Here is a 27,938-nt window from a genome sequence, read left to right as displayed (position 1 = left end):
TCAGATCAGGGTATTCCACTAGAAGGGGATGAAGCGATAAAACGCATAGGAACAAGGATGACAAAAATTTAAAGAAGAAATGTTGCACATAATTTATCGATGGAGGATAGACCGGTTACTGCAATAGCTTCACTTGACCAAAGACAGTGAGAAAGGGCAGGGAAGAATGTTCCTAGTGGCACGTCAACAGGACCAGATGGTATTCCGATTATGTTAATAATGAAGCTAGGACCAAAATTCAAGAAAACAATAATACAGGTAGTGCATGTCATTATATTGGATGGGAAAGTCCCCGATGAATGGCGATTAACTAGAATGAACGTGATATATAAGGGAAAGAGCGACAAAGCTGACGTAAGTAACTATCGTGCAATAACAGTGACATCTGTGGTGTACAGGGTGGTGATTTTTTTTTCCACCTCTTCCACGCTGCTCTCCTTCAGTCTTTATCTCCCAAATTCCCCTCCCTACGCAGAGTAGTATGCCAGCGATATTGAAACGCCGGCTAAATTCTCTGTTTCTTCATTAAAAAGTCTCTCTCTCTGATTCAGATTATAAGGGACAGATTGCAGGCTTGTGTGGAGGAGAAGGAGGTGCCAGGGGAGCTACAAAATGGGTTCCGGAAACAAAGGAGGTTGGAGGACAATCTGTTTTCATTGACGCAGTGTATAGAGATTGCTGAAAAGGAACACAGTCCCCTATGGCTAGCATTTCTGGATATTAAGGGAGCCTACGACAACGTTATTCAAGAGTATCTGTGGGACATACGGGACACATTGGATGTGGAAGATGGAGTAATTAATCTTTTAAAAGATATATATAAAGATACGAAAGTGCTTATAACATGAGAAACAATGTATCAGAGCCTGTAGAGATACAGCGGGGGCTTAGGCATGGATGTCCTCTGTCTTCTATGTTGTTCATGTTGTACCTGCAAGGGTTGGAGACCAAGCTAGAGAGGAGCGGACTAGGCTTTAACCTTTCTTTTTTCAAGCAAGGAGAATTGAATAAACAGTCATTACCGGGACAAATATACGTCAATGATATAGTTCTAATGGCTGACAACAAGGAAGATTCACAAAAGTTGATAGACATATGCGGTACAGAGGGAGATGGATTTGGTTTCAAGTTTAGTAAGTAAAAATCTGCAGTTATCATATTATATGGAGAGGTCGGCGAGCATAGAATACAGAAGTTCACTCTAGAAGTAGTTGATGAGTACAAGTATCTTGGGGTGTGGATAAATAATGGTGCTGAGTATCTGACAGAGCATGAAAAATATGTAAAGAATAAAGCTAGTTGGAACGCAGCTGTCATGAAAAATAGGGCACTGTGGAATTAAATAGGTATGAAGTGGTAAGAGGGATCTGGAAAGGGGTCTTGGTTTCTATCCTGATTTTCGGTAATGCGGTCCTGTGCGTGAGACCAGATGTGCAAGCAAGGTTTGCGTAGCATAGCCTTAGCGTGCTCGCAGTAACGCCGCACCAGGGAAGCAGCAGCGCAGTCAGTAGAACCAAAAATGAATGTTTATTCATAGGTGTAGGGCGTATTTGTAAGTAGCCTAGTGGCATGAAGATAGGAAGGAGCACGTGTTAGTCGTGATAGTCCGAAGCTCTGAAGGATCGCCAGATTAGGCGATAAAAGGTGCGCGCACGCGCACTTCGAAAACACATCATGTTGCAACATTCCTTCCCCTCAGAAGTGAAAGCGTTGTACTGGCTTGCGTTCTCTCGTTGAGCGTCTCAGAGTTTGTTGCGCGACACCTGTATTAAACGGGGCCACCGGAATATATGGGGAACCGGTGCCATTTGGGGTGCGCCGAGCAGTCATGCCGTCATCCGGTTTCTCCGTTTCTGTACGTTGTAGTTGTTTTGCTTGGTCTGGCTCACTGCAATGTGTGTTGGTTGTAGTTCATCATCATCATCAGCCTTACTACACCCACTGCAGGGCAAAGGCCTCTCCCATGTCTCTCCAATTAACCCTATCCTTTGCCAGCTGCATCCACCCTGTGCCTGCAAACTTCTTAATCTCATCCGCCCACCTAACCTTCTGCCGCCCCCTGCTCTGCTTACTTTCTCTTAGAATCCACTCCGTTACCCTTAAGGACCAGCGGGTATCTTGCCTTCGCATTACATGCCCGGCCCAAGCCCATTTCTTTCTCTTGATTTCTACTAGGATGTCATTAACCAGTGTTTGTTTCCTCACCCACTCTGCCCGCTTCCGATCTCTTAGCGTTACCCCTATCATTTTTCTTTGCATGGCTCGCTGCGTTGTCCTTAACTTAAGCTGAACTCTTTTCGTTAGCCTCCACGTTTCTGCCCCGTAGGTGAGTACCGGTAAGATTATGCTGTTGTATACTTCCCTCTTGAGGGAAATTGGTAAACTGCCACTCATGATCTGCGAGAGTTTGCCGTATGCGCTCCACCCCATTCTTATCCTTCTCAGTGCACGTTAAAGAACCCCAGGTGGTCGAAATTTCCGGAGCCCTTCACTACGGCGTCCCTCATAGCCCGAGTCGCTTTGGGACGTTAAACCCCCATAAACCAAACCAAACCATTCTTATCCTTCTAGTTATCTCCCTCTCGTGATCCGGATCAGCTGTCACTACCTGCCCTAAGTAGACGTATTCCGTCACAATTTCTAGGCTCTCGCTGCCAATTGTGAACTGTTCTTCCCTTGCTAGGCTGTTGAACACTACCTTGGTTTTCTGCATGTTAATTTTTAGACCCATCGATCTGCTCTGCCTGTCTAACTCATTGATCATGATTTGCAGTTCACCTCCTCAGTGACTGAGCAAAGCAATGTCATCAGCAAATCGCAGATTATTTAGGTATTCTCCATTTATTCTTATTCCCAACTGTTCCCAATTCAGGCCTCGAAATACCTCCTGTGAACATGCGGTGAACAGCATTGGCGGGATCGTGTCTCCTTGCCTGACGCCCTTTCTTATTGGAATTTTATTGCTGACTTTATGGAGGACTATAGTAGCTGTGCAGTTGCTATATATATTTTCCAGTATTTTGACATAAGGCTCTTATACCCCCTGATTACGCAATGCCTGTATGACTGCTGAGGTTTCCACTGAGTCGATTGCTTTCTCGTAATCAATGAAAGCTATATATAGAGGTTGGTTATATTCTGCGCATTTCTCTATCACCTGATTGATAGTGTGAATATGATCTATTGTGGAATATCCTTTACGAAAGCATGCCTGATTATTTGGTTGATTAAAGTCTAACGTTGCCCTGACTCTATTAGCGATTACCTTTGTAAATACTTTGTAGGCAGCGGATAGTAAGCTGATCGGCCTGTAATTTTTCAAGTCCTTGGCGTCTCCCTTCTTATGAATTAAGATAATGTTTGCATTCTTCCAAGCTCCTGGTACAGTCGAGGTCATAAGGCATTGCGTATACAGGGTGGCTAGTTTTTCTAGCACGATGTCCCCTCCATCCTTCAACAGATCTGCTGTTACCTGATCCTCCCCAGCTGCTTTTCCCCTTTTCATTGCTTCTAAGGCTTTGTTTACTTCATCTCTCGTTACTGGCGGGATGACGCATTGCTGTGCACTGCTGTCTTTCTCATTAACGCTCTCATTACATTGGCTACTGTACAGGTCTGTGTAGAATTCTTCGGCTACGTTAACTATCTTATCCATATTGCTAACGACATTGCCCTGTTTGTCCCTTAATGCATACATCTGGTTTTTACCTATGCCTAGTTTCCTCTTCACTGTTTTTAGGCTACCTTCATTTTATAGCATGCTCGGTTATCTCCACATTAAACTTCCTTATGTCGGCTACCTTGAGCTTATTTATCAACTTTGATAGCTCCGTTAGTTCTATTCTTTCGGTAGGGTTAGATTCCCTCATGTTTTGGCGCTTCTTAATCAGATCTTTCGTTACCTGAGATAGCTTCCCGGTATCCTTTCGAACTGTCCTACCGCCTACTTCTGCTTCGCACTCCGTAATTATTGATGGTTGTAGTTTCTGCCGGGTTATCCCCTGGTGCTTCTCGTCGCGGGCGGACCTGGTCTACGTGCCGCTGGACGACTCCGTCTGATGTTTCCACTGTCACTATTCTCGCTCCAGACGTCGTCTTCACATGGCCGGGCGTCCACTTGCTCCCCGCACCGTAATTGCGGGCATACACCTCACTTCCAAGTAGTGGCAGCCAGTCATCGTTGTTCTCTTTTGGTCCTGGAAGTGCTGGAGGAAAGCATGTGTCCAAGCGTGAGCGTGTTTCATAGCCCAAAAGCAGCTCTGCTGGGGATTTGATTTACCCGATTTTCGCGGAGTCCTCCGATAGCTAAAAAGCAACCGTACCAGGTTTTCTTCCAGGGTTTCCTTCCTTCTTTTTTAGAAGGCCATCTTTTATAGTTCGCACTGCCCTTTCCGCCACACCATTAGACTGGGGATGGTATGGAGCACACCGAAGGTGCAAAATGTTGTTTGCCAAGAACGACGCGAAGTCTTGACTGGTAAACTGGGTTCCGTTGTCAGAAACGATCGTGCGGGGTATTCCAAACATGCTGAAAATGTCACGCAGACAGTTAATGGTAGTCTGCGTTGAAGCGTACGACAAAAGGTATTGTTTCGAGCCATTTGGTATGTGCGTCGACTACTACGAGTATCATTTTTCTGCAGATCGGACCCGCGTAGTCAATGTGAATACGGGACCACGTTTCGCCTGTTTTAGGCCAGTTAACGGAGGTGGCCGCGGCTGGCATCGGCAGAATTTGCGCACAGATCTGGCACTGAGCAGACAGCTCTTCAATATTTCTGTCGAGGCCTGGCCACCAGAACAAAGAACGTGCGACAGATTTCATTGCCGGTGAACCCTTGTGCGTTTCATGTAGAATATTCAGCACTCGCTCTCTAGCTTCGGTCGGTATTATGACCCTATTACCCCAGTACACCAGTTCATGTGCTATCGATAGTTCGAGCTTACGGTCAAAAAACGGCAGTACGGCAAGGGTCATTCCGTTTGCGTTCCTGGGCCACCCATGTAGAATGTACCGTTTGACCTCGACCAGGACAGTGTCAGAAGACGTTAATGCCTTCAGCTAACGCGATGTCACAGCGCCATAATTCAGCTAGTTCAGCGACAGCACATATTCGGGCGGCTCACCGTCGTCTTCAGCTCCCGGGGAACGCTAAGGAAGTCGGCTCAGGGCGTCAGCGTTCAGAATCAGTCGTCCTGGTGCGTACTGTAGCCGGTACCGGTAGGCCCCCAGGTGGAGCGCCCAACGTTGTATCCGTGCGGCGGCCATTGTGGGCGTGTGGGCGTCTGCTTGTCTGATCTCAGCAGGCCCAGCAATGGCTGATGGTCAGTCACCAGGGTAAATGTCCGACCTAGAAGGTAGTCACGGAATTTCGTGACGCCGAATACCAGTGCCAGTGCCTCTCGCTCGAGCTGTGAATATTTGCGCTCCGCCTGCGTTAATGTTCGCAAGCGGAACCCGGTGGGCCTGTGATTGTTACCAGTCTTGTGAAACAAAACAGCTCCCACACCGTACGGAGACGCGTGACATTCAAGTTTAAATTCCTTCGAAGGGTCGAAATGTACGGGAACCTTGGCTGTTTTAAGGTTTTGCTTGACACGATCAAATGCAAGCTCTTGAGGCTGTTTCCATTGCCAGCGTGCATTCTTTTCAAGCAGTTGATTCAAAGGAGTAAGTGTCGTTAACATGTTCGGCAGAAACCTCGTGTAAAAAGTAACCATACCCAAAAACGAACGTGGCTCGCCGACATTACATGGGCTGGGCGCCGGCATGATAGCGTCAAGGTTTTTCTCTGTCGGATGAAGCCCATCGCGATCGATGCGATGTCCTAGATAAGTTACTTCTGGGCTGCGCAACTTGCACTAATCGAACCTTAGCTTTACCCCACGCTTTCGGAAGCGCTCCAAGACGTTTTTCAGCCTCACCGTCGTCACTCGCTCTTTCGGAAATGAGCACATCGTCCAGATAAGCCTGCGCTCCTGGAAGGCCAGCCAAAACCTCATCCATTTTTCTTTGGAATATCGCGGGCGCAGAGGCTATCCCGAAAGGAAGCCGGTTGTAGCAAAATAGCCCTTTTGGCGTAATAATGACACAAAGTTTCTTAGCGTCATCATCTAGCGCCACTTGGCTGTATGCATCCCGTAAATCCAGAGTGCTGAAATAGTCCCCATCGTGTAGTTGGGCAAACATATCCTCAGTGATTGACAATGGGTATTGCTCAGTTGCACACGCTTAATTTACTGTGGCCTTGAAATCGCCGCAGATCCTTACTGCGCCGTCTTTCTTAGGAAACTGTGACTATGGGCGTTGCCCATTCAGAGTGTGCCACCGGCGACAGTACGCCCAGAGATACTAAAAGGTACAGTTCAAGTGACACTCGCTCGCGTAGCGCGTATGGAATGGGTCTGGCCTTACAGAACTTGGGTACGGCGCCTTCGTTCATGTGCAGGCTGGCTGGAGGACCCTTGATTAGTCCCAGTTCCTCGGAGGACACGTCGTGGTAGTCATGGAATATGCTGTTCACACTGGATTCGCTTGCTTCTTGACGCTGAGTCCTTGACAAAACGTATCACCGGAACAGCTGCGCTGTTCGGCTGCTCGATTAAATCGCGACCGCAGAGGCTTGGTTCCGCACAGCCCAACACGGTCAGTGCACACTTTATTGCCGCCCCTTTATGACAAACCTGGAGCTCAAGCTGCCCAAATACTGGAAGGCGTCCTGTGTAGGAGGATAAATTCAGGCTGGACGGTTTTAGCTTCGGCCATTGCCCGCGATGCTTATCGTACAGTTGACGCGGAATGACACAAACGGGCGACCAGGTATCGACTTCCATGCTCAGCTGCACGCCGTCCCAAGCAAATGTTCGGCGGAGCGGCGGTTCCAGACAGCCTGTTTGTTGATACCAAAGCCCAAATGTGGGCGGCTTCGTGTTCCTGGTCAGCTGAGGTTTCCGTCCCCAAGAGGGCGTTAGATTGCGCCGTCCTCGCCGTGCCTTGTTCTCGAGCTCCGCGGCTTCTACATTTCCTTGCGAGGTGACCATGTTGTCCACAGCGATAACAACGAGCGTTAGACCAGGAGCAACATGCGTTATTATGTTTCGTACTACCCTACCTTGAGCATTCTTGATGTGCGGCAGCCCTCCTCTCGTCCAGCAGAGTTTCCTTCTGATGCGCCTGTACTTTTAAGACGGGTGTCGTCGCCGGTCTAATCATGCGTTTTACGCCACTATCCGGAAAAACCAGCATGATTTATGCTGGCATTCATAATGGACATGGTCGCGAAAGTACCGGGCATGCCGGGAAGAAAGACTTTCATACTGGAACGTGCTGGAAATGCCGGACATTTGTTGGGAAGCTAACTGGGGATGTCGGACACGATGGTGGCCATGTGAACACATTTGAATGTGGGAGTAGAAAATGTTGGGAGGTTAGGTGGGCACAGATCAAACGATATTGGGCATGCGGGAACCCATAGCGGTGGTTTGTCGTGTTAAATTCCGACCTGCAGGTAAGCCGGCACACATTGAGCCAGGGCAGCTAGCGATCGTGTATTTGGCAAGGCCATCAAATCTGAAGCTGCTGCGCGCGAGCTGGATATCTGCATAGCACGCGCGAGTTGACTGCATACGAGGAATTGCGGTCTTTATACTACCACTTCGACGCTGACTTCTACACTATCTCTACTTGCGGCTGACGAAAGCAATTTCGACGACGGCACGTCTTTATAACGTAGGGACTGCCGCTAAGAAACTGTGGAATGCACTGAACATCCCAATAGATGCATCGCAGATCCCTCCCCCCCAAAAAAGAGAGAGAGGAGACGGAGACAGCCGCAGGGCAAGCGAAATAGTGGACAGAATTCGTACCGCGTGAATTCGTGTTGCGGATCTATCAAGACACTGTTTCCTCAAGCATTAATTCTGAACCGCCATCCAAGTATAAAAATATCGTTGCATCGTTTGCTCTTCCTCGCGATATTAGTAGCTGCTGGCAATTTTGCGCCCTCCAAAGCGGTAGAATACCAGCAAGTGTTTGTGTGTAAACTTTCCCTGTGCCCGCCGTGAAGAAATACCAGTCGTTTCGCAAAACACCGAAACTGAAACTCAGCATCGCGTTTTTGCCCGGCAGAGGGCCAGGCCAGCAAGTGGATTTCGTCACCTCCGTCACTATACCGTCGATGTTATTTTCCCGTCTATTAAGGCGTGCGCCGTTGTTTGCGCGGGTGTAACGAGGATGGGGTTTTCAGTGTTTTGTGCAGTACCGTCCTGCATTGTAGTGTGGCTCGTGCACGTATGTAACCACAAAAGAGTGTAGGTTCGCGTACCGCTATAAACGCGCCGTACGTGGCAAACAGGGTCAGTGGCAGCCGACGAAGCTTCTTCCAGTCAGTGCCTTTTTGTTCTAGGTCATCGCAAAGAAGTCGGTGTACAGTCTGTTTTGAAATCGCAGTGCATCGACGTTGTTAATGTGCTTCTTATGTGATAGAATGTGCTCATTGTGTAGCAGGTCTTGTGCCGATGTCTGCGCCAATGGTTCGGTGCCGGTGACTTCGCCACGAACGGAGTTTTCAAGGTAAGAATATTCTGTCTAGACTCGGACGCAGCTTTCTGTGAAGTTGCCTCTGAAGGAGTGACTATGCAGCGGAAGCTACGAGCTCTCACCGCCGGCTCACAAGCTTGCGTCGTTGGTTCGTGAGCGCGTGCGTGAGAGCAATACCACCTAGACTCTAGGTGGTATTGGTGAGAGCCGGCGTTTCGCGCTCGTATTTTCTGCTTCGCAGCCACAGAAAGCTGTCGCCGATTATAATATATGCTACGTGCCTGTAGTGAATCCGTTGAACGGAAACTTTAGTGCGCCTATTTATCACAATGTAAAATTTCTCAGTGCAAAAGTAAGCGGCAACGAGAGTACTTGCAGGCCAGCTTTCAAATGCTGCGATTGTGCAACTCGGCGAGTTATTCGCTTGCAATCCTTATCATTAGCTGAAAAGATGCATTATAATTCGGAGCATGTCCATTCAGTTCTCCTGTGTGGTTCTTTTCACAAAAGGAATGCCATAATATACAGGAATGGGCTTCTCTTTACAGGCATTTAGTATGTGGAGAAGCTTCAGCGCGTCTGTCTACCATTTGCTAATCACTGTTAAAAATTGAACACTCATTTGTCAAGCTTTTTGTGTTTCTGCGTCTTTTTGCTCCTGTAAATTTTGGTTGGAATATAAAGGGCGTCACGTCTGTTGCGTGCTACAATGCGTAATTAATGCCTGCTGAATCCTTTCACACATACTCGCATTTTGTATGTGCTGCCTTTATTTTTCTGGAGTTTACTTGGTGCTTTAACTGGTTTTGGCAGTTGTCATAACAGAAGTACTTGTGTTGACAGACTGCAATTTTAGGGGAGCTGATTGCGTTAAATATCCTAGTTTTCTCTTTTTCTCTATTCATAACTGAGGGGAATCAATGTTTTGACACATTCTTTCATTTCTTATATCACTATGCTCTCTAGTAACGAGTGTTCGCAGGTGGATCATGGCTCGTTGCATGTGGCTCGTCTGCATCCACTTTGGAGCCTACAGCACGGATCTTGCCTCCTCGTAAAAGTAAACTTTGTGAGTTGTATGGAATGAAAAGGAGCGCGTGAATTCCGACAAAGTGTTATTTTATGGCTTGTTTCAGGACAGCATTTAAATAAGCTTTTGCATTTCAGTACACATTGTATAATCATGCTGGTTTAAACGAGTTGCATTTCAGCCATTACAGTATGTGAAAAATGTTGAACCCTTTGTAGGATTCGGGGATTCGCGTTCCTTTTGCTTCAAGTGCCGGCAAACAAATATGATACATTACAAAACAAGTTTTACATGCTCATTACTACCTAACAATGAAACAAACCACCCAGAATGTTTTTCTCTTTTGGTAATGGTCCCCCTGGTGTTCTGCGTGTATTTACAAGCATGGGTATTTACTTGTTTATTTATATATTCATACTCAAAGGCCCTATTACAGGGTATTATTACATGAGGGGTAGACATGAAGTACGGCAATAAGGGTTACAGGTGTTCAGTTTGATGTGGCCCGCACTGGTGGGGAAATAAATTTGGAAAAATTGACCATTTCAGCCTTTTCCATCAGTAAACTGCCTCGAAGCAATCTTCAAATATATTACAAGTGTTCTTATAGGTAGATAAAACATAGGCATCGCATTTGAGGTCTTTTTAAAGAAACGAAGTCATTGGTGCAAATGTGTTCACCATTCTACAAAACAAGTGGTCAAAACGGCTTGAAGATGATGTCATTGGATTTTCAGAACCATTCTGAATGCACTTTTGCCATTTGTATGCATATCAGGCCAAGCTGGTGTCAAGGGGACCACTTCACTCTTTCCTGCGGCCTTTACAATCACCGCAGACGCAATGGGAGTTTTTCTCTAGAAGTTACTCCGTCTGCTGTTGCTAGAGGCGTGAAGACCTGAACACTTGCTCCCTACCTGCACCTGCGGTGGTGGGTGGTATTCACTTGGTTCGCGCTGTCGGCCACTGGTTTATGGTGAGTGCAACACCGAAATTAAAAAAAACCATGCTGAGCCTGTACGTCTTCAGTGCAGCCCACATGTGCACAGATTCATCACAAAATGTGCTTGGTGAAAATATTTAAAAGCAGGAATCACTCAGTTCTCATCCAGAAGGAAGTACTCTGATGATTTTCTTGCACGTCTCATGGTCCATGATTAAATGATGCTTAATATTAAGGGGAAGAGAAGGAAAACTCAGTGAGCTTTGAGCTCACCTCATAAAAATGTACCATCGAGGGCAAAAGTGTCCGCAACGTGTGAGTGGTAAATCCTGAACCGCCATTATTGGCTGTTGGCTTGAGATGATACTTGTAGAGCGTAGTCAGACTCACATACACTAACATTTGACTGTCAAATAAATATTGCGGGGCAATATATATAATACCTAATTACGCTATCACTTTTCACATGTTCTGAATTATTTTACCCCCCATATACCTCCCAACTTCCTTAAACGAGAGACTTGTATCGATATCTCGAAGGAATACTTATGACTAATGTGTTAGCAAGTATCAGGAAAAACTGTGATGTTGGTGTTATTATTGCTGCCGCCGAACTGCTAGATGTTTGACGACATGAGTTTTCCCAGTGAGCAGTTTTTGGGTTAAGCGCAAGTTTGCTTGTAGGCATTCTTGTCTGCCTAACATCACCAGAAAGCAACAGTACAAGTTGTGTGTGCTGGCACAGATAGTGACGTGTACTGAGTATTGCAATTTTCGAAATGATGTCCGATGAATTGTTTAAGCAATAATAAAGAGCACCCTTTTTTGCTGTCGACGTATACATTTAACTTGCAGCATACCCTGAAGAAGCTACCAATAAAATATTTCATTTAAACATTTTTATAAAAGAAGGGCTGAGATTATGGCCAGCTGTGCGTGCGGTTGAATGTTCACTGCCCTCTATTTTTTTTTAAATTCAGGAACTTATTAACATGTCAGTATCACAAACCTTAATTTTCAGCTCCTTACACCTTAAGCTAAGCCAACTAGCATAAAACATTGCACAGTGCTTTAATTTACCTACGCTAGGTTGAGAAGATTAATCTTTTTGGGTGTAACTTCGTTTCCTTATTGATATGAGGAAAGTTCATGTTCTTGGGAGGTTTATCAAAAGCAGTGAGGAGGCTGTACAAATGCAGAATACACTGCATCACACTGACTGTCATTGCCTCTGAGATAAGTCTGCTAGCGAAGGCTGATTTTATTCAAAGCGCAGTTCCGAACTTTGACTTGCTGGCAGTTATTTTCAACAACTAATTTATGCATTGTCATCTGGGGGAATGGACAGTCATGAGACACCGGCAAACTTCAAAATGCCTTTCCAAGAGGAGCAGATCTATGCCTCTTGGACGTTAAGTGTGTGCAATGTGCTGTCATCGCACTGTGCTCCTGTGGCCAGTCTTGGGGTTTTTCAGTGCCCATTCCATTCACGAATTATATGATGCACTTTGCTCGGGTGCAGCATACATTCTTGCTAATGCCACTGTTTTGCAAAGCTAAAGCAGCTGTGCTTGAAATTTCAGGAGCTATATTAATGCTGCATAATTCTTTACACTTTGAAAATTGTCATGCTAATGCTCCACAAGGCACATCATTCTGCACACTGATGCAGACCTGCCAGAAGATGAACTACAAAGGCTGAGAGTCTTGACTTTTGTTGAAATGTAAAGTGTAGAACGGTTGACATTTGTGCTTGAAGAATACATGCTATCATGCACAGTCGAACTGAAGGCAAGCATGCACAAACATTAATTCGTTTCAGATTTCTCACATGGCAAAACAAAGGAAAGGGGTCTGATTCACAGTATTTGCATACAGTGCAAAGGATGAAACATACGGGCGTGATGGTTACGAATGACGTGGACCAAACTGGGAGCGAACGCACCTTCTCCCGCGTGAATGGCGGATGCAGCGGTGGGGCAGTGGCGACCCCACCGCGATGTGCCAAGAGGCAGAAACAGACCCCTTTGCACAGGCCGTAAGAAATAGAGCACACGTTCCCCTCGAGACCGGCCATGGTGAGACATGCGTGCAGCTTGCACCTTATAAGCTGCAGTTTTTGTATGGGCCAACCCAAGAGGAAAACCTCGTGTGCTGGATGCACTTCAGCTTTGGTATATATTATTCTGAGCAATGCTGGAAGGTGTGGACAGAATGATGACGCACATGCTATGTTGAACTGGCAACTAAATTTTATTCATGAAGCATTTTGTATATGTTCAATGCAGATAAAACAGTCAACAATCAGTCCTGTCACGTTCCATCGTTACCCTCATCTTCCCTCTTCCAAAAATGCCTCTTCTGCTAGTAGTGATAGGGAGGTGCTACTTATGCATGTGTCTTTATAATCAAACATTGTTTTACGCTCAATTATTTCCTGTGCTTTTTTATCTCTGTTTCAGTCAACTATCAGTGTATTGCATATAATCTTTGATTATAAAAAGACATGCGTGAGAAGTGCATTGCTATCGCTTCTAGTGAAACAAAGGGTATTTCTGGAAAGGGAAAGATGAGAATAACGATGGAGCTTGTGATGGGACTGATTGTTGGCTCTTTTTTCTGCACTGTGTATATTGTAATGCTTAATGAATAAAATTCTGTTAATTCAGTGCAATGTGTGTAGTGCTTCTCATCCTTCTGTCTGTCTCTTCGAGCGCTGTTTCGGAAAATGCTGAACCAACCGCCCCAAAACCGTTTTGCATGTGGTATATTGTCTATAGTTTTTTTGTTTGCTTTGAATGCTTCTGATTTTTATGATGATGTTCTTTTCTCATTTTATTACTGCAGAGAGCAAGAATATCACTGCCTGCTTGTTGCACAGCTGTGCCGTGTCATGGGGTCTGACTGCTTTACCTGCACATCCAGGTGTGGCCACACTAATACCATAACTGTTTCATTTCAGCCAGTAAAACTTTCTTGTGTCATTCAAAGAGCACCTAAAGTTTTTAATGACACTGGGTTATTGGTGCAGTTGGAGGAGAAAAGACCTGTGGTCAATGATCGTTTATGCATTATTGTGTTGTAGAGCAGCTGCCTTTCCTTATCCCTTCACTGTGATGTATTCACAGAAAAGTATGCTGAAGACTTCATACATCATTCTGTGGGAAAGGTGCTGCCTATAACACAACTGATAAGTGTGCTCACATAAGTATCATGATGTATCTAGTGGATTGGATGAGATATCTGGGTACACAACACAAAAATAGCAATTTCAGCAGACACCGGTTGATGAGACGTCAGTGCGTGTTTTTTGTGCAGCTGACATGTGACAAGACTGAATAACTTTGTGATGGTGTATTTTAGTTTATAAACTTGAAATTGGGTCATTCCAAGCCATCTTACCCAGATTTTGTTCGAGCATCTTCGATTTTCTTTAAAAAATGCATGTAGTTTATTCTTTTACTAGAAGAATCATTATCCAAGCTTGTTTTTGCCAAAAAAATTTGTGCTGTAGCCCCATCTTAAAGGGGCACTAAAGGGAAGTACTAAGTCAGGCTTGACTGGTAAGGTAGGATCACATGAAAACACTTGTCTTTTTAACCAGAAAACAACACTTATACATATACGTGTAAGAAAAGCGAGAAACACGTAACACCCATTGTAGATTTGAGCCGTGGTAGTGAGTGGCCTACTCGTAAGCTCTCTGGAGGAACGCTATATTGCCATATGGGGCCATTACCATCGAAATGCGAAGAAGGCAGCATGGCGAGCATAGCCGACAGTGCAAAGGGTCTCGTAGTTAAAACAGCGCAAAAGCGATAACTGAAAGAAAGGTTAGCTGCAAACATCAGCGCTGAAGCTTTCGCTGGGCATTCTGTGCACTCTGGCTGTGTACAGCCATTGTACACAGCAAGATCAGAACCGCAAAGCTCAGAACTACATTCATGATTTGTATGCTTGCTATGCAGCTGGTGAAGCAGCTTCTTTCTCAATTCAACCATCGAATCAGCTACTTTGGGCTGGCAGCAGGCATTATGAAATTGTAAATTGTTTTTTTTATTTTTAGTATGTGCTCGCACAGACATGCACTCATGCACATCATAAACGTGAAGCACTATGCAGGGGCATGATCTTATATGTTTTCTGCACAGTGGAAAGGTGAATGCACTAAAGATATCTGAAGTACCACATGCATGCACTATCACTTTTCAATTGGCTTAATAAAGAACGCATGACTATCAATTTTTTTAGACTAGACATTATGCTTTCACTTACAAAAATTTGAAATTAATTTGTTTCATGTTTCGTTATTTTTAAACTGAAAAAGGTGGAAAGCTATCCGTTTTTGAAACTATTTACCAAATTTTATGGTCTCACAGAAGTTGTATGAATGGCAAAGCAGCCTATAAAATGTTTCAGTGATGAGAAAACCTAAGTCGTGCCAGAAAAAATTCTAAATTGGAAAAAAGTTGCTTTCTGCGGCATATTCAGCTGTCAGTTGCATAGTGATGTGGTCCTGGTAAGCATAAGAAAGGCAGTAAGCTACACAATACTATTCAGTCGCATTTATTATCACAAGTTTAATTCGAGTAATTTTTCTAAAAAGCATCAATGCCCTACTGTGGTATTGCTCCCTGCCTGCTCCTCAGTACAGTGCGTGCTGGAGCCAGCTGCAAGTGTAGGTTTAAGCAGTGCTGCAGGTGGTGTGCTGGGCTTGAATGCTTTCAGCTTCTAGAGTACAGAGGTCTACTCAAGGGCACGGTTACAAAAAATAAAAATTAAATGGCCACTTAGCAGAAGCATCAAGTCAACCCTCGTGGTAACTGGAGATGCGGACCAAAGACCACTGCAGCCACGCTCCTCATTGCACAGAAGCAAGAAGCACTATGAAATGATGGTGCTGTCTTCTGCTTCCTTGAAGTCATTCAAGAAAAACAAATTGAACTGACTAAGTGGTTTAAAAGAGCACCTTGGAAAGAACAGTAGTGTTTCGTCACATCGTCTTCATGTGCAGGCTCTTTCCCACTTAAGGGAAAACTGGGAGTGGATGGCTGCTGTGCTTCGCAAAGCACAGCTGCCGACAGCTGGGGAGAATTGATGGCAAAGGTACATGCACAATAAATATGTGCCCGTTCTAGCCGGCTCTTGGCAGCAGCGGTTCTCAAAGCGTGACGGTGTTGCACTCCCAGTTTCTCTCTCCGTGTGAAACAGCCAGTGGTGCTTCAACTGTTCATACTAGAATTACATTGTAATCAGTGACCCAATTGTTTCAAGTGTTAAAACATGGATGAACATGCCACCAGGCCTTTCAACCCACAAACATAGGAACATCCATTTGGAGCACCTTGCAGCACTGCTTATATTTGGTTTGCAACCGGCTCTAGTGAGCACTGCAGTAAAGAGCAGGCACAGAGCAACGTTGAGTTTTGGCATCGGTGCTCAGCTTTCAACAGTGTTTTCTCGCCTAATACAAAAATTACTTCAATCACTCTCCAGAATAAATTGCATTCAATGGTAATGTGCAGCTTACTACCTTTCATATTTTTACTATTATCACCTCACAATGAATTCACAGCTTAATATGGCACAAAAGCTACTTTAATTGAATTAAGAAATTTTTTCTGACTGCTTATAGTTTCTAATCGCTGAAACATTTTTTTGGCTTCTTTGCCCGCCAGGCAACTCAGAAAATAGTCTTAATGATTACTGTGAGAACATAAAATTACATCAAAAATTGAAAAAGCACAGTTTTGTACCTTTTTTCGAGTTTATTATTTATATATTGTTACACGTGTTTCGAAACTTGAGACGACGGCTTTGGCATGGAAATTATTTTTCGTAAAAACAAGCTGGGATAAGATTTGCCTTAGTAATGTAATAAACTGTGATGGTTTTAAGGAATTCGAAGATGGTTGAACACTTAAGTCTGTCAATTGGCAAGCAATGACAAATGTGCATCTCCACCTTAAGTAATCACAACCTCAACTAAAATGCAAGAGGAGTGATAGAATTAAAAACATTTAACTTGACCTTTAATAAGTATATGGGTGGAGGGGGTGCTGAAGAAAACACTAGCTCAACATATTTTGCCACCACTTTTTTGGAGGCTAAGAGAAATTTTGTGTACTATTTTTGGTAGTGCCACATACTTGATCTAGTTATGTGTTCAGCGTCTTTCACATTGTTGGGAACTTTCTACCACTGCTTCAGCTCTGTTTTTGCCACTGCCTGCAAAGGCGGTAAGGGAAGCCTGCTTTTTGAAGGCTCTCGACTTTTTTGTTACTCGGCTCTGTCTGAAGTTGTTAGGTGCTGACGACAGCAGAATTACAGGAGGAAGGTTCTTTACCCGTGCAACAGGTTAAGGATGCGGAAAATAAATATGCGCCCTTTCTGTCGCTATTCTAGGCGTATCGGTGTAACATGATGCATTCAAGTGACTAGCTTGAATCTAAACCCCTGAGACACTCGTCTTGTGGAATTTCCAAAGTGGTGCATAGTGAATGTGAAAAAATGGTGAGACTTCAAAGCCTGTTTTTGTGCAAGATTGACGTTTTGATTTTTGGTCGGGTGTAACAAATTTCGTGAAATTTTTATATAGTAAGGTGAAATTCAAAAACAAAGCGGCAAATCCCCCTCAAATGATTGCACCCAGCCAATGGCGAGGACTTATTCTCAAAATGTGCTTAATCTCCTCAGTCCTGCTAGGGTGGTGTCGTAGGGGGAGCCAGAAGAAAGCAAATTAACCATGGCATAAGGAAAATCGTTCGACGTGATCGGCTGAAGGGCCTCCTTTGAATGGTATCTGCTGCTTCTCTCTTGGTATGTATCCGACTATAGCAACATTCACAAAAGAGCTAGCAATTGCCTTATGTGATGTCCAGATTTTAACAATGGTGAGATATGTAAATGATCTTTTACTGGTTTTATGGTTTGTTAAATTAAATGATGCCAACTTTGCTTGATTGTTCCCGAAGTCTCAATATTTATTCACGTTCACTGTTCTTTGGAAGTGCAGCAAGGAAAGTGTCTGAAATGTTCAGATGCAATGCAGTTCTTTAAAGGTGTAGTAAAGAGGATTATGTGCTCATATTTTTACCATGAAAACTCTATCTACATGTCCAAGCATTCTTGGAAACTTCAAATTATTGTCTTGTGCAGCCAATTTCTCTGTTAAATTGGATTAGATGTCCTTGCTCCCACCATTTTTTTTAACTGACCTCTGTGACTAGGAGGAGTCAACTAGCGCGGGGAGTGCCTTCAGCCAGTCACAGGCGGCTCTTGCTTTTGCTTTGCTTTCAGGTTTCTACGAATAGTTTCAGTTGCAGACAGCATAGCTGCCAATTAGGCCCACAGAAATAAAAATCTCTGTGGACTGTCTGTTTTTACAAATCATTCCCCGTATTAATACGTATCACACCGCCGATGGCAAGTGGCAAGCCACCATGTGACTGACTGTAAGGCACTCCTCAAATTGGCTGACTCCTGCTCTTGGTCAATTAAAGAAACAAAAAAGGTGGGAAACAGGACGTTTCATCCGATGTAATATGAAAATCAGCTCCACAGGACAATTCAAAATCTCTAAGAAAGCTTGCAGCGTGTAGACCGAGTTCCCATCATAAAAAGGTGAGCTCAGAATCCTCTTTAGTGCTCCTTTAAACAGGAGCATATGTTGAGCTCATATTTCTAGAATATTGAAAGAAGTCATGGCGATTTATTTTTCGCAGTCTTATCTAGTTAAACGACCGTGTCGTAAGCTCATACCCTCTAAAGGCAGAGCTGAGTAAAATACAAGTCGAGACAGAAAACAGGATTCTTCCCTTTGCCACTTTTGCGAGCAGTGGTAGAAACGGTGTAAAAGCAGTTTTACAGTGTGACCAACAGTGTGAGAAAAACTGAACAGATAACTGGATCAAAGTGCATACTACAACCATAATTATGCAAATTCTCTCATAACTTCAATCAGCCTGACTATGCCCACTGCAGGGTACAGACCTCTCCCATTTTTTTCTTTTGCTATCTGTGGCCACCGTATTCCTGAAAACTTCTTATTCTCATCTGCCCACCTAACTTTCTGGAACCCCCTGCTATGCTTGCCTTCCCTTGGAATCCACTCCGTTAACATTAAGGATAAGCAGTTATCTATTTCTCATTACATGCCCTGCCCAAGCCCATTTCTTCCTCTTGATTTCGGTAGCATGTCAATAACCCGCATTTATTCCCTCACCGTTCTGCCTGCTTCAGGTCTCTTAAATGTTACACCTATCGTTTTTCTTTCCATAGCTCACTGCATTGTCCTAAACTTACGCTGAATACTTTTCGTTACCCTCCATGTTTCTGCCCCTTAGGAGAGTATTGGCAAGATTCTAGAATACATGGTGGCAAAATATAATGTCAAGTTGATGTTTTCTGCTCCCTGCAACATTTCAGAATTGTGGTTTTTTGTAGAAATCATTGTGCCAAAAAACAGGCTGTGGAAAAAACATGCACGCAAACCGAAAGGCCACAGCTGGGCATGTGTACACTGACATTTCCAAGTCAGACATGCAGATTCCTTTATCATACAAGTACACAGAGGCAAAGCTGATGCAGTCATCTCCACCTCTGCTTATATGAAACATTGTCCACACTTCCCACGTTACTGGTCCAGATGACAGATTAAAATCTTAGCACTATGGAACAAAGGCTTATGGTGTTTTTTTCATCCTTTTCCCTCTGCTGTCCAAACGTGGCACAACGCGGTAACAGGTGTGGGCTTGCCAGCTTCATCATAAAGAGACCAAAAATGCTGAAGGCCAAAGCTAGAGGCAGTCTGATATTGGCAAGGCCTCACGGGCACTGACTTCAAACATGAGACTACAATACCCCTCTTTACCTCCTTTGAATATGCTGCCGTGAAGCTCAAAACAAGTTTGCTTTTTGTTTGACCTCGGGTGATACACCCAGCAAATGTGTTTTGGTCTCACCTGCATACATGCACCCTTTGTCAAAAATTTTGAGCCCAAGAAGTTTGCTTCTCGGCCATGGTGAGTGTCTCGTTACCTATCACCAGGTTTCTAAACCTCATGAAGGTAAGAGGAGCTCTCATCCTCACACTACTGAAATCTAGGGCTTCCCAGGTTGCTACAAGGGCCCTCGTTATGCAGCTTGGAAGCAAACTCCCTAGGCTGTGATTTTTGACAAAGGCCATACATCAAGGAACTACAAAATTCCTTCATGTGGTGCTTGAGCACTGAAATCTAATCCCCAGCCTTGCTCATTGATAACCCGCAGCATTGCAACTATGGCTCTAGGCTGGCTGGCAGAACTTCCTAACACGAAGTAAGTGCCTGTACCTAAACACCTGCAAGGCGAAGCCTTTAAAACTGCGCTCAATGTTTTGGTCTACACAAGCAAGGGAAATATCACTCACGATAGGAACCACTCTTGAACGCATGCAAGCTCATTTCTTTCTTTTTCTTTGTGCAAAAGATCTTCTGACCACAACTGTGGTATTTTTGTTGATGCAGTCTCCAAGATTTTGCAATTTCACCTTGATTCTATGTTTGTGAGAGAACAGAAGGGACTTTATGTGTGCAAGAAAGAAGTTTGGGCAGGCTTAGGTGTGGCTCCTATCCTGAGTAATATTTTCTTTGTGTGTGTGGACCAAAACATTTAGCGCAGTTTGCAAGGCCTTGCCTTACAAGTGTTTAGTTACAACTACTTCATGTTTGTAAGGCCTTCAAAAAGGAAAGCATGGGATTGGAGTGCCAGACGAAGAGACTGCAGTTCCTTGATGCTCTTATGGAGGGGAAAGCATGGCGTGTTTGCTAGGCTTACTACCCAAGGACAAAAGTGCCTATCCTGAGTTTCTTGTTGACATATTCGAAGTTGGTGAAGAGATGTCTTGTACTTCAAGTCAACGCTCAGTAGATTTTGCCACCATCATATGGTATTGCCATTCAGTCTAAAAAATTAGCAATAACCAGCTATTCACAAGATCTGGTTGTATATGTGTGGGCAGGTTTGATACAAGGCCAAGTGAAAACACCAGCTCAGGATAGGCCGGTAGGGCACAAGGTTGCTGTCATGCTACCTTAATAAGCTATCTCAAGGCCTTGGCAATGTGAGTTAGAGGTAAAAGTATGTGTGGTTTCTCGCACCAAGGAAGATTGCATACCGCTTGAGTTTGGTGTCAGGCACAAGACAGGCTACCTGCCATTGTTGGTGCCATAGGTGCTAATGTTTTGTCTTCAATATTATATCAGTCAGACGCCGTGGTGTCAGCGGGCAGCAGGAAGCGAATTTTTTATCTAGTTACGCAGACAAGCTCATACCTTTCAGCGCACTGTGCCTCGTGTGAACGGCACAGTTGAAAGGATGAAAGAAAAATTTTGTTGCATAGGACTAAGATTTTTATTCTTTCATATTCTTTCACTGGGATCAGTTAATGTGGGAAGTGTCAGAAGGCTTTCATATCAGGAGAAATAGAGGTGATTGCATCAACAGTCTCTACATTCACTAATATAAGAAATCTGCATTTTTGGCGCGGCAGGTGTCCTGTTGCGGCCTTTTTGGATTGCGCACCTTCCCACACTGCATATCTTGAGGTTGTAAATAAGTTTCTGTTGTGTATTAAACTGCGAGTCAGGACTGGGTTTGCGTTCTCTTGGTGTTAGTATTTTTTTGCATTGTATTACTTGAGTATGAATTCTTACCAACTAGTTCATTTCACCGTCTTAACTGGTGTATACCTTTGCTTAGGCTAAGGAGCTAATGATTGAATGCTTTCTATAGTGCATAAGTAGAATACGTACATAGTAATTAAAGCAGAAATAAATGATTTCCTGATCAGATTTTTTATATTCTGTGTACAGTACTAGTTACGCTTAGTCAGACTTAAGTATGCACTGCAGCCAAAAGATTCTTTTCTCGGGTCTGAAGGATTTTAAAGGTAACCACATATTTTCAGTTTGCTATCCTGTTTATTGTTTGAATATTTACTTTTTGCAGGGAAATTTTTTTTGTGACAAGTGTTCCATTTGAAAACTGAATTGAAATCATATTTTTGTATTTCGATGAACTATGAATGGTTGGATGAGAAGAGCTCATATATTCATATTTTTGTGCTAGGTACAAATAGCTATGAGTAGCGGCCTGCTTGCCTTTGGCTATGCTAATTTTGTTTATTAATCTTTCATCTGTTTAATGTAATATTAAAAGGTATCCCAGCTGCTCCTGTAGAGGGCATTTAGGGGTAACAAAGAAATCAGTAAATGTTGGTTGGTTCAACAGAGCAGATTTGAAGAGCAGGCAAGTGTAGCAGGGGGCAGCCGAAAGTTAGGTGGAGGGATGAAATTAAGAAGCTTGCAGGCATATGGTGGGTGCAGCTGGCAAAGGACAGGGTTAATTGGAGGGACATGGGGGAGGCCTTTGCCTAGCAGTGGGCGTAGTCAGGCTGATGATGATGATGTTCTGTATTGATAAATTCCTGCATTCTAATTTGAAAGAACCTACTTTCACTGAAAAGAGGTATTGAAGCCAGTGTGTAATAAAGTGCAGGTACCACTACCAGTGGTCGTTTTCACAAGCAAACTGGTGGTCTCATGGCAGTTATTGTGAGCATATGCTTGAAGGTACGCTGCACCACCATTCACTTCAAAACAGTCATCACAGAGTCTTTTTTGGTCTTGACCTCACAAATGGAATCTGGAAACTGAGTAGTGGGAAAATTGTCCCATTTCTAAATTCGGTTGTCTGCAATCAATGCGATTAATGTAGACAGAAAGTGCCACAAAGTCCGTGACTCAGTTTTTGCATGGAAATAAAATTAGATGGAGTCCACAGTGCCTCCTTAATTAGTACATGCCCATCTTAACTGCAGAGGCTGTATGAGGGAATGACTTCTTGTGGTAGTTTACTGAATTGCAGCCCGAAGGATTCGTAACATGGCAAGAAATTAATACTTTTGTACTGCTGCCATTCCTGTAGGTGATCATCCTCATTCCTTTTTTACAGACTTGGGCAAGACATCGATGACCTTTCCACACCATGCTGTCCCAGGAGCGTTGCTGTGCATGAGTGCACAAATATCGTTGAGCAGCACTATGTAAGCCAGTGGCTGTGCCGTACAAGCTCTGCATACAAATAAACCTGTGATCGTAGCAGGTTGTTCTTCTCTGTTTGCAAACAGGCCAAGGAGACAGCTGTATTTTTCCTTTTACATCACCATAATTTATGCTCTGCAGGTTGCAGCGCATCAGTTTATTGTTTATCATGCAGTGAATGTGCTCCTTAATCTTAGTGTAATGCATCATATAGAGTTTAGACAGCGTCTCTCATTATAATTATATCCGGTACCTGTAATATTTTATTGAGTCCCATTCCACATGCTGTTTCATCAAATTTCTGATGTCGAGCATACCGAGCCACAGTATAAAGCAGTAGTACCATGCGTACGCCACTCATGCTGCTACCCAGCTTGCTCGTTATGGCCATCACTCAATATTCTGTTTCTGCCTGCCATAATAGCTGCACCTGAGCAATGCACGGCATTCTACATTGTACTATGCTAGGCACTCAGCAATGACCGCCATAATGCCTTGCACCAACCAGTACCTGGTACTATGCTGTCCATCCAAAGTGCCCACCATGTTACCCGCCACACACGACCACCCGCCACTATGCTGGGCAGTCAACAGTGTATTACCCTACACCCAGCAGTACCCATCACTATGCTGGGCACCCAATATGATAACCAACACCCAGCAATATGTTGGGCACTCACTACCCAACAATATGTTGGGTACACACCATTGCCCATCACCATAATCCACCATTATGTCGGGTGCCGGGTTCCACCATGCCCAGTAGAGTGTATTTTTCCCATAGGCCATGGGTTCCGTTGTCAGAAATGATCGTGCGGGGTATTCCAAACCTGCTGAAAATGTCACGCAGACAGTTAATGGTAGTCTGCGTTGAAGCGTGTGACAAAAGGTATTGCTTCGAGCCATTTGGTATGTGCGTCGACTAGTACGAGTATCATTTTTCTGCAGATCGGACCCGCGTAGTCAATGTGAATACGGGACCACGTTTCGCCTGTTTCAAGCCAGTTAACGGAGGTGGCCGCGGCTGGCATCGGCAGATTTTGCACACAGTTCTGGCACTGAGCAGACAGCTCTTCATTATTTCTGTCGAGGCCTGGCCACCAGAACAAAGAACGTGCGACAGATTTCATTGCCGGTGAACCCTGGTGCGTTTCATGTAGAAGATTCAGCACTCGCTCTCTAGCTTCGGTCGGTATTATGACCCTATTACCCCAGTACACCAGTTCATGTGCTATCGATATTTCGAGCTTACGGTCAAAAAACGGCAGTACGGCCGGGTTATTCTGTTTGCGTTCCTGGGCCACCCATGTAGTATGTACCGTTTGACCCTCGACCAGGACAGGGTCAGAAGACGTTAATGCCTTCAGCTCACGCGATGTCACAGTGCCATAATTCAGCTAGTTCAGCGACAGCACATATTCAGGCGGCTCACCGTCGTCGTCAGCTTCCGGAGAACGCTGCGGAAGTCGGCTTAGGGCGTCAGCGTTCAGCATCAGTCGTCCTGGTGCGTACTGTAGCCGGTACCGGTAGGCCCCCAGGTGGAGCGCCCAACGTTGTATCCGTGCGGCGGCCATTGTGGGCGTCTGCTTGTCTGATCTCAGCAGGCCCAGCAATGGCTGATGGTCAGTCACCAGGGTAATTTCCCGACCTAGAAGGTAATCACGGAATTTCGTGACTCCGAATACCAGTGCCTCTCGCTCGAGCTGTGAATATTTGCGCTCCGCCTGCGTTAATGTTCGCGAGCGGAACCCGATGGGCCTGTGATCGTTACCAGTGTTGTGAAACAAAACAGTTCCCACACCGTACGGACGCGTCACATTCAAGTTTAAATTCCTTCGAAGGGTCAAAATTTACGAGAACCTTGGCTGTTTTAAGGTTTTGCTTGACACGGTCAAATGCGAGCTCTTGAGGCTGTTTCCATTGCCAGCGTGCATTCTTTTCAAGAAGTTGATGCAATGGAGCAAGTGTGGTGGACATATTCGGCAGAAACCTCGCGTAAAAAGTAACAATACCCAAAAACGAACGTAGCTCGCCGACATTACATGGGCTGGGTGCCGGCATGGTAGCGTCAAGGTTTTTCTCTGTCGGATGAAGCCCATCGCGATCGATGCGATGTCCTAGATAAGTTACTGCTGGGCTGCGCAACTTGCACTTATCGAACATTAGCTTTACCCCACGCTCTCGGAAGCGCTCCAAGACGTTTTTCAACCTCACCGTCGTCACTCGCTCTTTCGGAAATGAGCATATCGTCCAGATAAGCCTGCGCTCCTGGAAGGCCAGCCAAAACCTCATCCATTTTTCTTTGGAATATCGCGGGCGCAGAGGCTATCCCGAAAGGAAGCCTGTTGTAGCAAAATAGCCCTTTTGGCGTAATAATGACACAAAGTTTCTTAGCGTCATCTAGCGCCACTTGGCTGTATGCATCCCGTAAATCCAGAGTGCCGAAATAGTCCCCATCGTGTAGTTGGGCAAACATATCCTCAGTGATTGACAATGGGTATTGCTCAGTTGCACACGCTGAATTTACTGTGGCCTTGAAATCGCCGCAGATCCTTACTGCGCCGTCTTAAGCACTGTTACTATGGGCGTTGCCCATTCAGAGTGTGCCACCGGCGACAGTACGCCCAGAGATACTAAACGGTCCAGTTCAAGTGACACTCGCTCGCATAGCGCGTATAGAATGGGTCTGGCCTTACTAAACTTGGATACGGTGCCTTCGTTCATGTGCAGGCTGGCTGGAGGACCCTTGATTAGTCCCAGTTCCTCGGAGGACACGTCGTGGTAGTCATGGAATATGCTGTTCACGCTGGATTCGCTTGCTTCTTGACGCTGAGTCCTTGACAAAACGGACCACCGGAACAGCTGCGCTGTTCGGCTGCTTGATTAAATCGCGACCGCAGAGGCTTCGTCCCGCACAGCCCAACACGGTCAGTGCACACTTTACTGTCGCCCCTTTATGACAAACCTGGAGCTCAAGCTGCCCAAATACTGGAAGGCGTCCTGTGTAGGAGGATAAATTCAGGCTGGACGGTTTTAGCTTCGGCCATTGCCCGCGATGCTTATCGTACAGTTGACGCGGAATGACACAAACGGGCGACCCGGTATCGACTTCCATGCTCAGCTGCACGCCGTCCCAAGCAAATGTTCGGCGGATCGGCGGTTCCAGACAGCCTGTTCGTTGTGATACCAAAGTCCAAATGTGGGCGGCTTCGTGTTCCTGGTCTGCTGAGGTTTCCGCCCCAAGAGGGCGTTAGATTGCGCCGTCCTCGCCGTGCCTTGTTCTCGAGCTCCGCGGCTTCTACATTTCCTTGCGAGGTGACCCCGTTGTCCACAGCGATAACAACGAGCGTTAGACCAGGAGCAACATTCGTCATTATGTTTCGTACTACAGCACCTTGAGCATTCTTGATGTGCGGCAGCCCTCCTCTCGTCCAGCAGAGTTTCCTTCTGATGCGCCTGTACTTTTAAGACGGGTGTCGTCGCCGGTCTAATCATGCGTATTACGCCAGTATCCGGAAAAACCAGCATGATTTATGCTGGCATTCATAATGGACATGATCGCGAAAGTACCGGGCATGCCGGGAAGAAAGACTTTCATACTGGAACGTGCTGGCAATGCCGGGCAATTGTTGTGAAGCTAACTGGGCATGTCGGACACGATGGTGGCCATGTGAACACATTTGATGCTGGGAGCAGAAATTGTTGGGAGGTTAGGTGGGCACAGAACAAACGATACTGGGCATGCGGGAACCCATAGCGGTGGTTTGTCGTGTTAAATTCCGACTGGCAGGTAAGCCGGCACACATTGAGCCAGGGCAGCTAGCGATCGTGTATTTGGCAAGGCCATCAAATCTGAAGCTGCTGCGCGCGAGCTGGATATCTGCGTAGCACGCGCGAGTTGACTGCATACGAGGAATTGCGGTCTTTATACTACCACTTCGACGCTGACTTCTACACTATCTCTACTTGCGGCTGACGAAAACAATTTCGAACGACGGCTCGTCTTTATAACGTAGGGACTGCCGCTAAGAAACTGTGTAATGCACTAAACATCCCAATAGATGCATCGCAGACCCCTCCCCCCAAAAAAGAGAGAGAGAAGACGGAGACATCCGCAGGCAAGCGAAATAGTGGACAGAATTTGTACCGCGTCAATGCGTGTTGCGGATCTATCAAGACACTGTTTCCTCAAGCATTAATTCTGAACCGCCATCCAAGTATAAAAATATCGTTTCATCGTTAGCTCTTCCTCGCGATATTAGTAGCTTCTGGCAATTTTGCGCCCTCCAAAGTGGTAGAATACCAGCAAATGTTTGTGAGTAAACTTTCCCTGTGCCCGTCGTGAAGAAATACCAGTCGTGTCGCAAAACACCGAAACTGAAACTCAGCATCGCGTTTTTGCCCGGCAGAGGGCCAGGCCAGCCAGTGGATTTCGTCACCTCCGTCACTATACCGTCGATGTTATTTTCCCGTCTATTAAGGCGTGCGCCGTTGTTTGCGCGGGTGTAACGAGGATGGGTTTTCAGTGTTTTGTGCAGTACCGTCCTGCATTGTAGTGTGGCTCGTGCACGTATGTAACCACAAAAGAGTGTAGGTTCGCGTACCGCTGTAAACGCGCCGTTTCTGGCAAACAGGGTCAGTGGCAGCCGACGAAGCTTCTTCCAGTCATTGTCCCCTTTGTTCTAGGTCGTCGCAAAGAAGTCGGTGTACAGTCTGTTTTGAAATCGCAGTGCATGGACGTTGTTAATGTGCTTCTTATGTGATAGAATGTGCTCATTGTGTAGCAGGTCTTGTGCCGATGTTTGCGCCAATGGTTCGGTGCCGGTGACTTCGTCACGAACGGAGTTTTCAAGGTATGAATAATCTGTCTAGACTTGGACGCAGCTTTCTGTGAAGTTGCCTCTGAAGGAGTGACTATGCAGCGGAAGCTACGAGCTCTCACCGCCGGCTCACAAGTTTGCGTCGTTGGTTCGTGAGAGCATGCGTGACAGCCGGCGTTTCGCGCTCGTATTTTCTCCTTCGCAGCCACAGAAAGCTGTCGCCGATTATAATATATGCTACGTGCCTGTAGTGAATCCGTTGAACGGAAACTTTAGTGCGCCTATTTATCACAATGTAAAATTTCTCAGTGCAAAAGTAAGCGGCAACGAGAGTACTTGCAGGCCAGCTTTCAAATGCTGCGATTGTGCAACTCGGCGAGTTATTCGCTTGCAATCCTTATCATTAGCTGAAAAGATGCATTATAATTCGGAGCATGTCCATTCAGTTCTCCTGTGTGGTTCTTTTCACAAAAGGAATGCCATAATATACAGGAATGGGCTTCTCTTTACAGGCATTTAGTAT

General features: G+C 45.3%; 1 protein-coding gene and 1 long non-coding RNA gene across 3 annotated transcripts; one reads left to right on the top strand and one right to left on the bottom strand.

Annotated features, from left to right (window-relative positions):
- LOC144119854 (uncharacterized) lies at positions 1-24,169 on the bottom strand. Its single transcript, XM_077652377.1, has 3 exons — positions 24,028-24,169; positions 3,961-4,205; positions 1-18 (listed from the first exon to the last, which is right to left on the bottom strand). Exons 1-3 carry the CDS (start codon positions 24,167-24,169, stop codon positions 1-3), a joined length of 405 nt encoding a protein of 134 aa, XP_077508503.1.
- LOC144118759 (uncharacterized) lies at positions 8,412-22,773 on the top strand. 2 transcript variants are annotated; one of them, XR_013312133.1, is made up of 4 exons: positions 8,412-8,572; positions 10,348-10,545; positions 13,360-13,437; positions 22,507-22,773. It is a non-coding gene; the product is annotated as an uncharacterized LOC144118759 (long non-coding RNA). The 2 variants fall into 2 exon arrangements; XR_013312132.1 differs by lacking the exon at positions 8,412-8,572 and adding an exon at positions 8,863-9,608 and having other exon boundaries at positions 22,507-22,770.
- Positions 24,170-27,938: the final 3,769 nt, after the last annotated feature.

Source organism: Amblyomma americanum, chromosome 2 (genome assembly GCF_052857255.1).
Source record: "Amblyomma americanum isolate KBUSLIRL-KWMA chromosome 2, ASM5285725v1, whole genome shotgun sequence".
Lineage (NCBI taxonomy): Eukaryota > Metazoa > Arthropoda > Arachnida > Ixodida > Ixodidae > Amblyomma > Amblyomma americanum.
The sequence above is the reverse complement of the archived record's forward strand: the minus strand, read 5'-3'. Positions and strand labels throughout refer to the sequence as shown.

Coding starts and splice junctions, on each gene's coding strand:
- LOC144119854 (XM_077652377.1), bottom strand. CDS start 24,169: ATGGCCGCCGCACGGATACAACGTTGGGCGCTCCACCTGGGGGCCTAC. Junction 4,206..24,027: donor TCCGGAAGCTGACGACGACG/GTGAGCCGCCTG, acceptor GCTTTCCTCCAG/CACTTCCAGGACCAAAAGAG.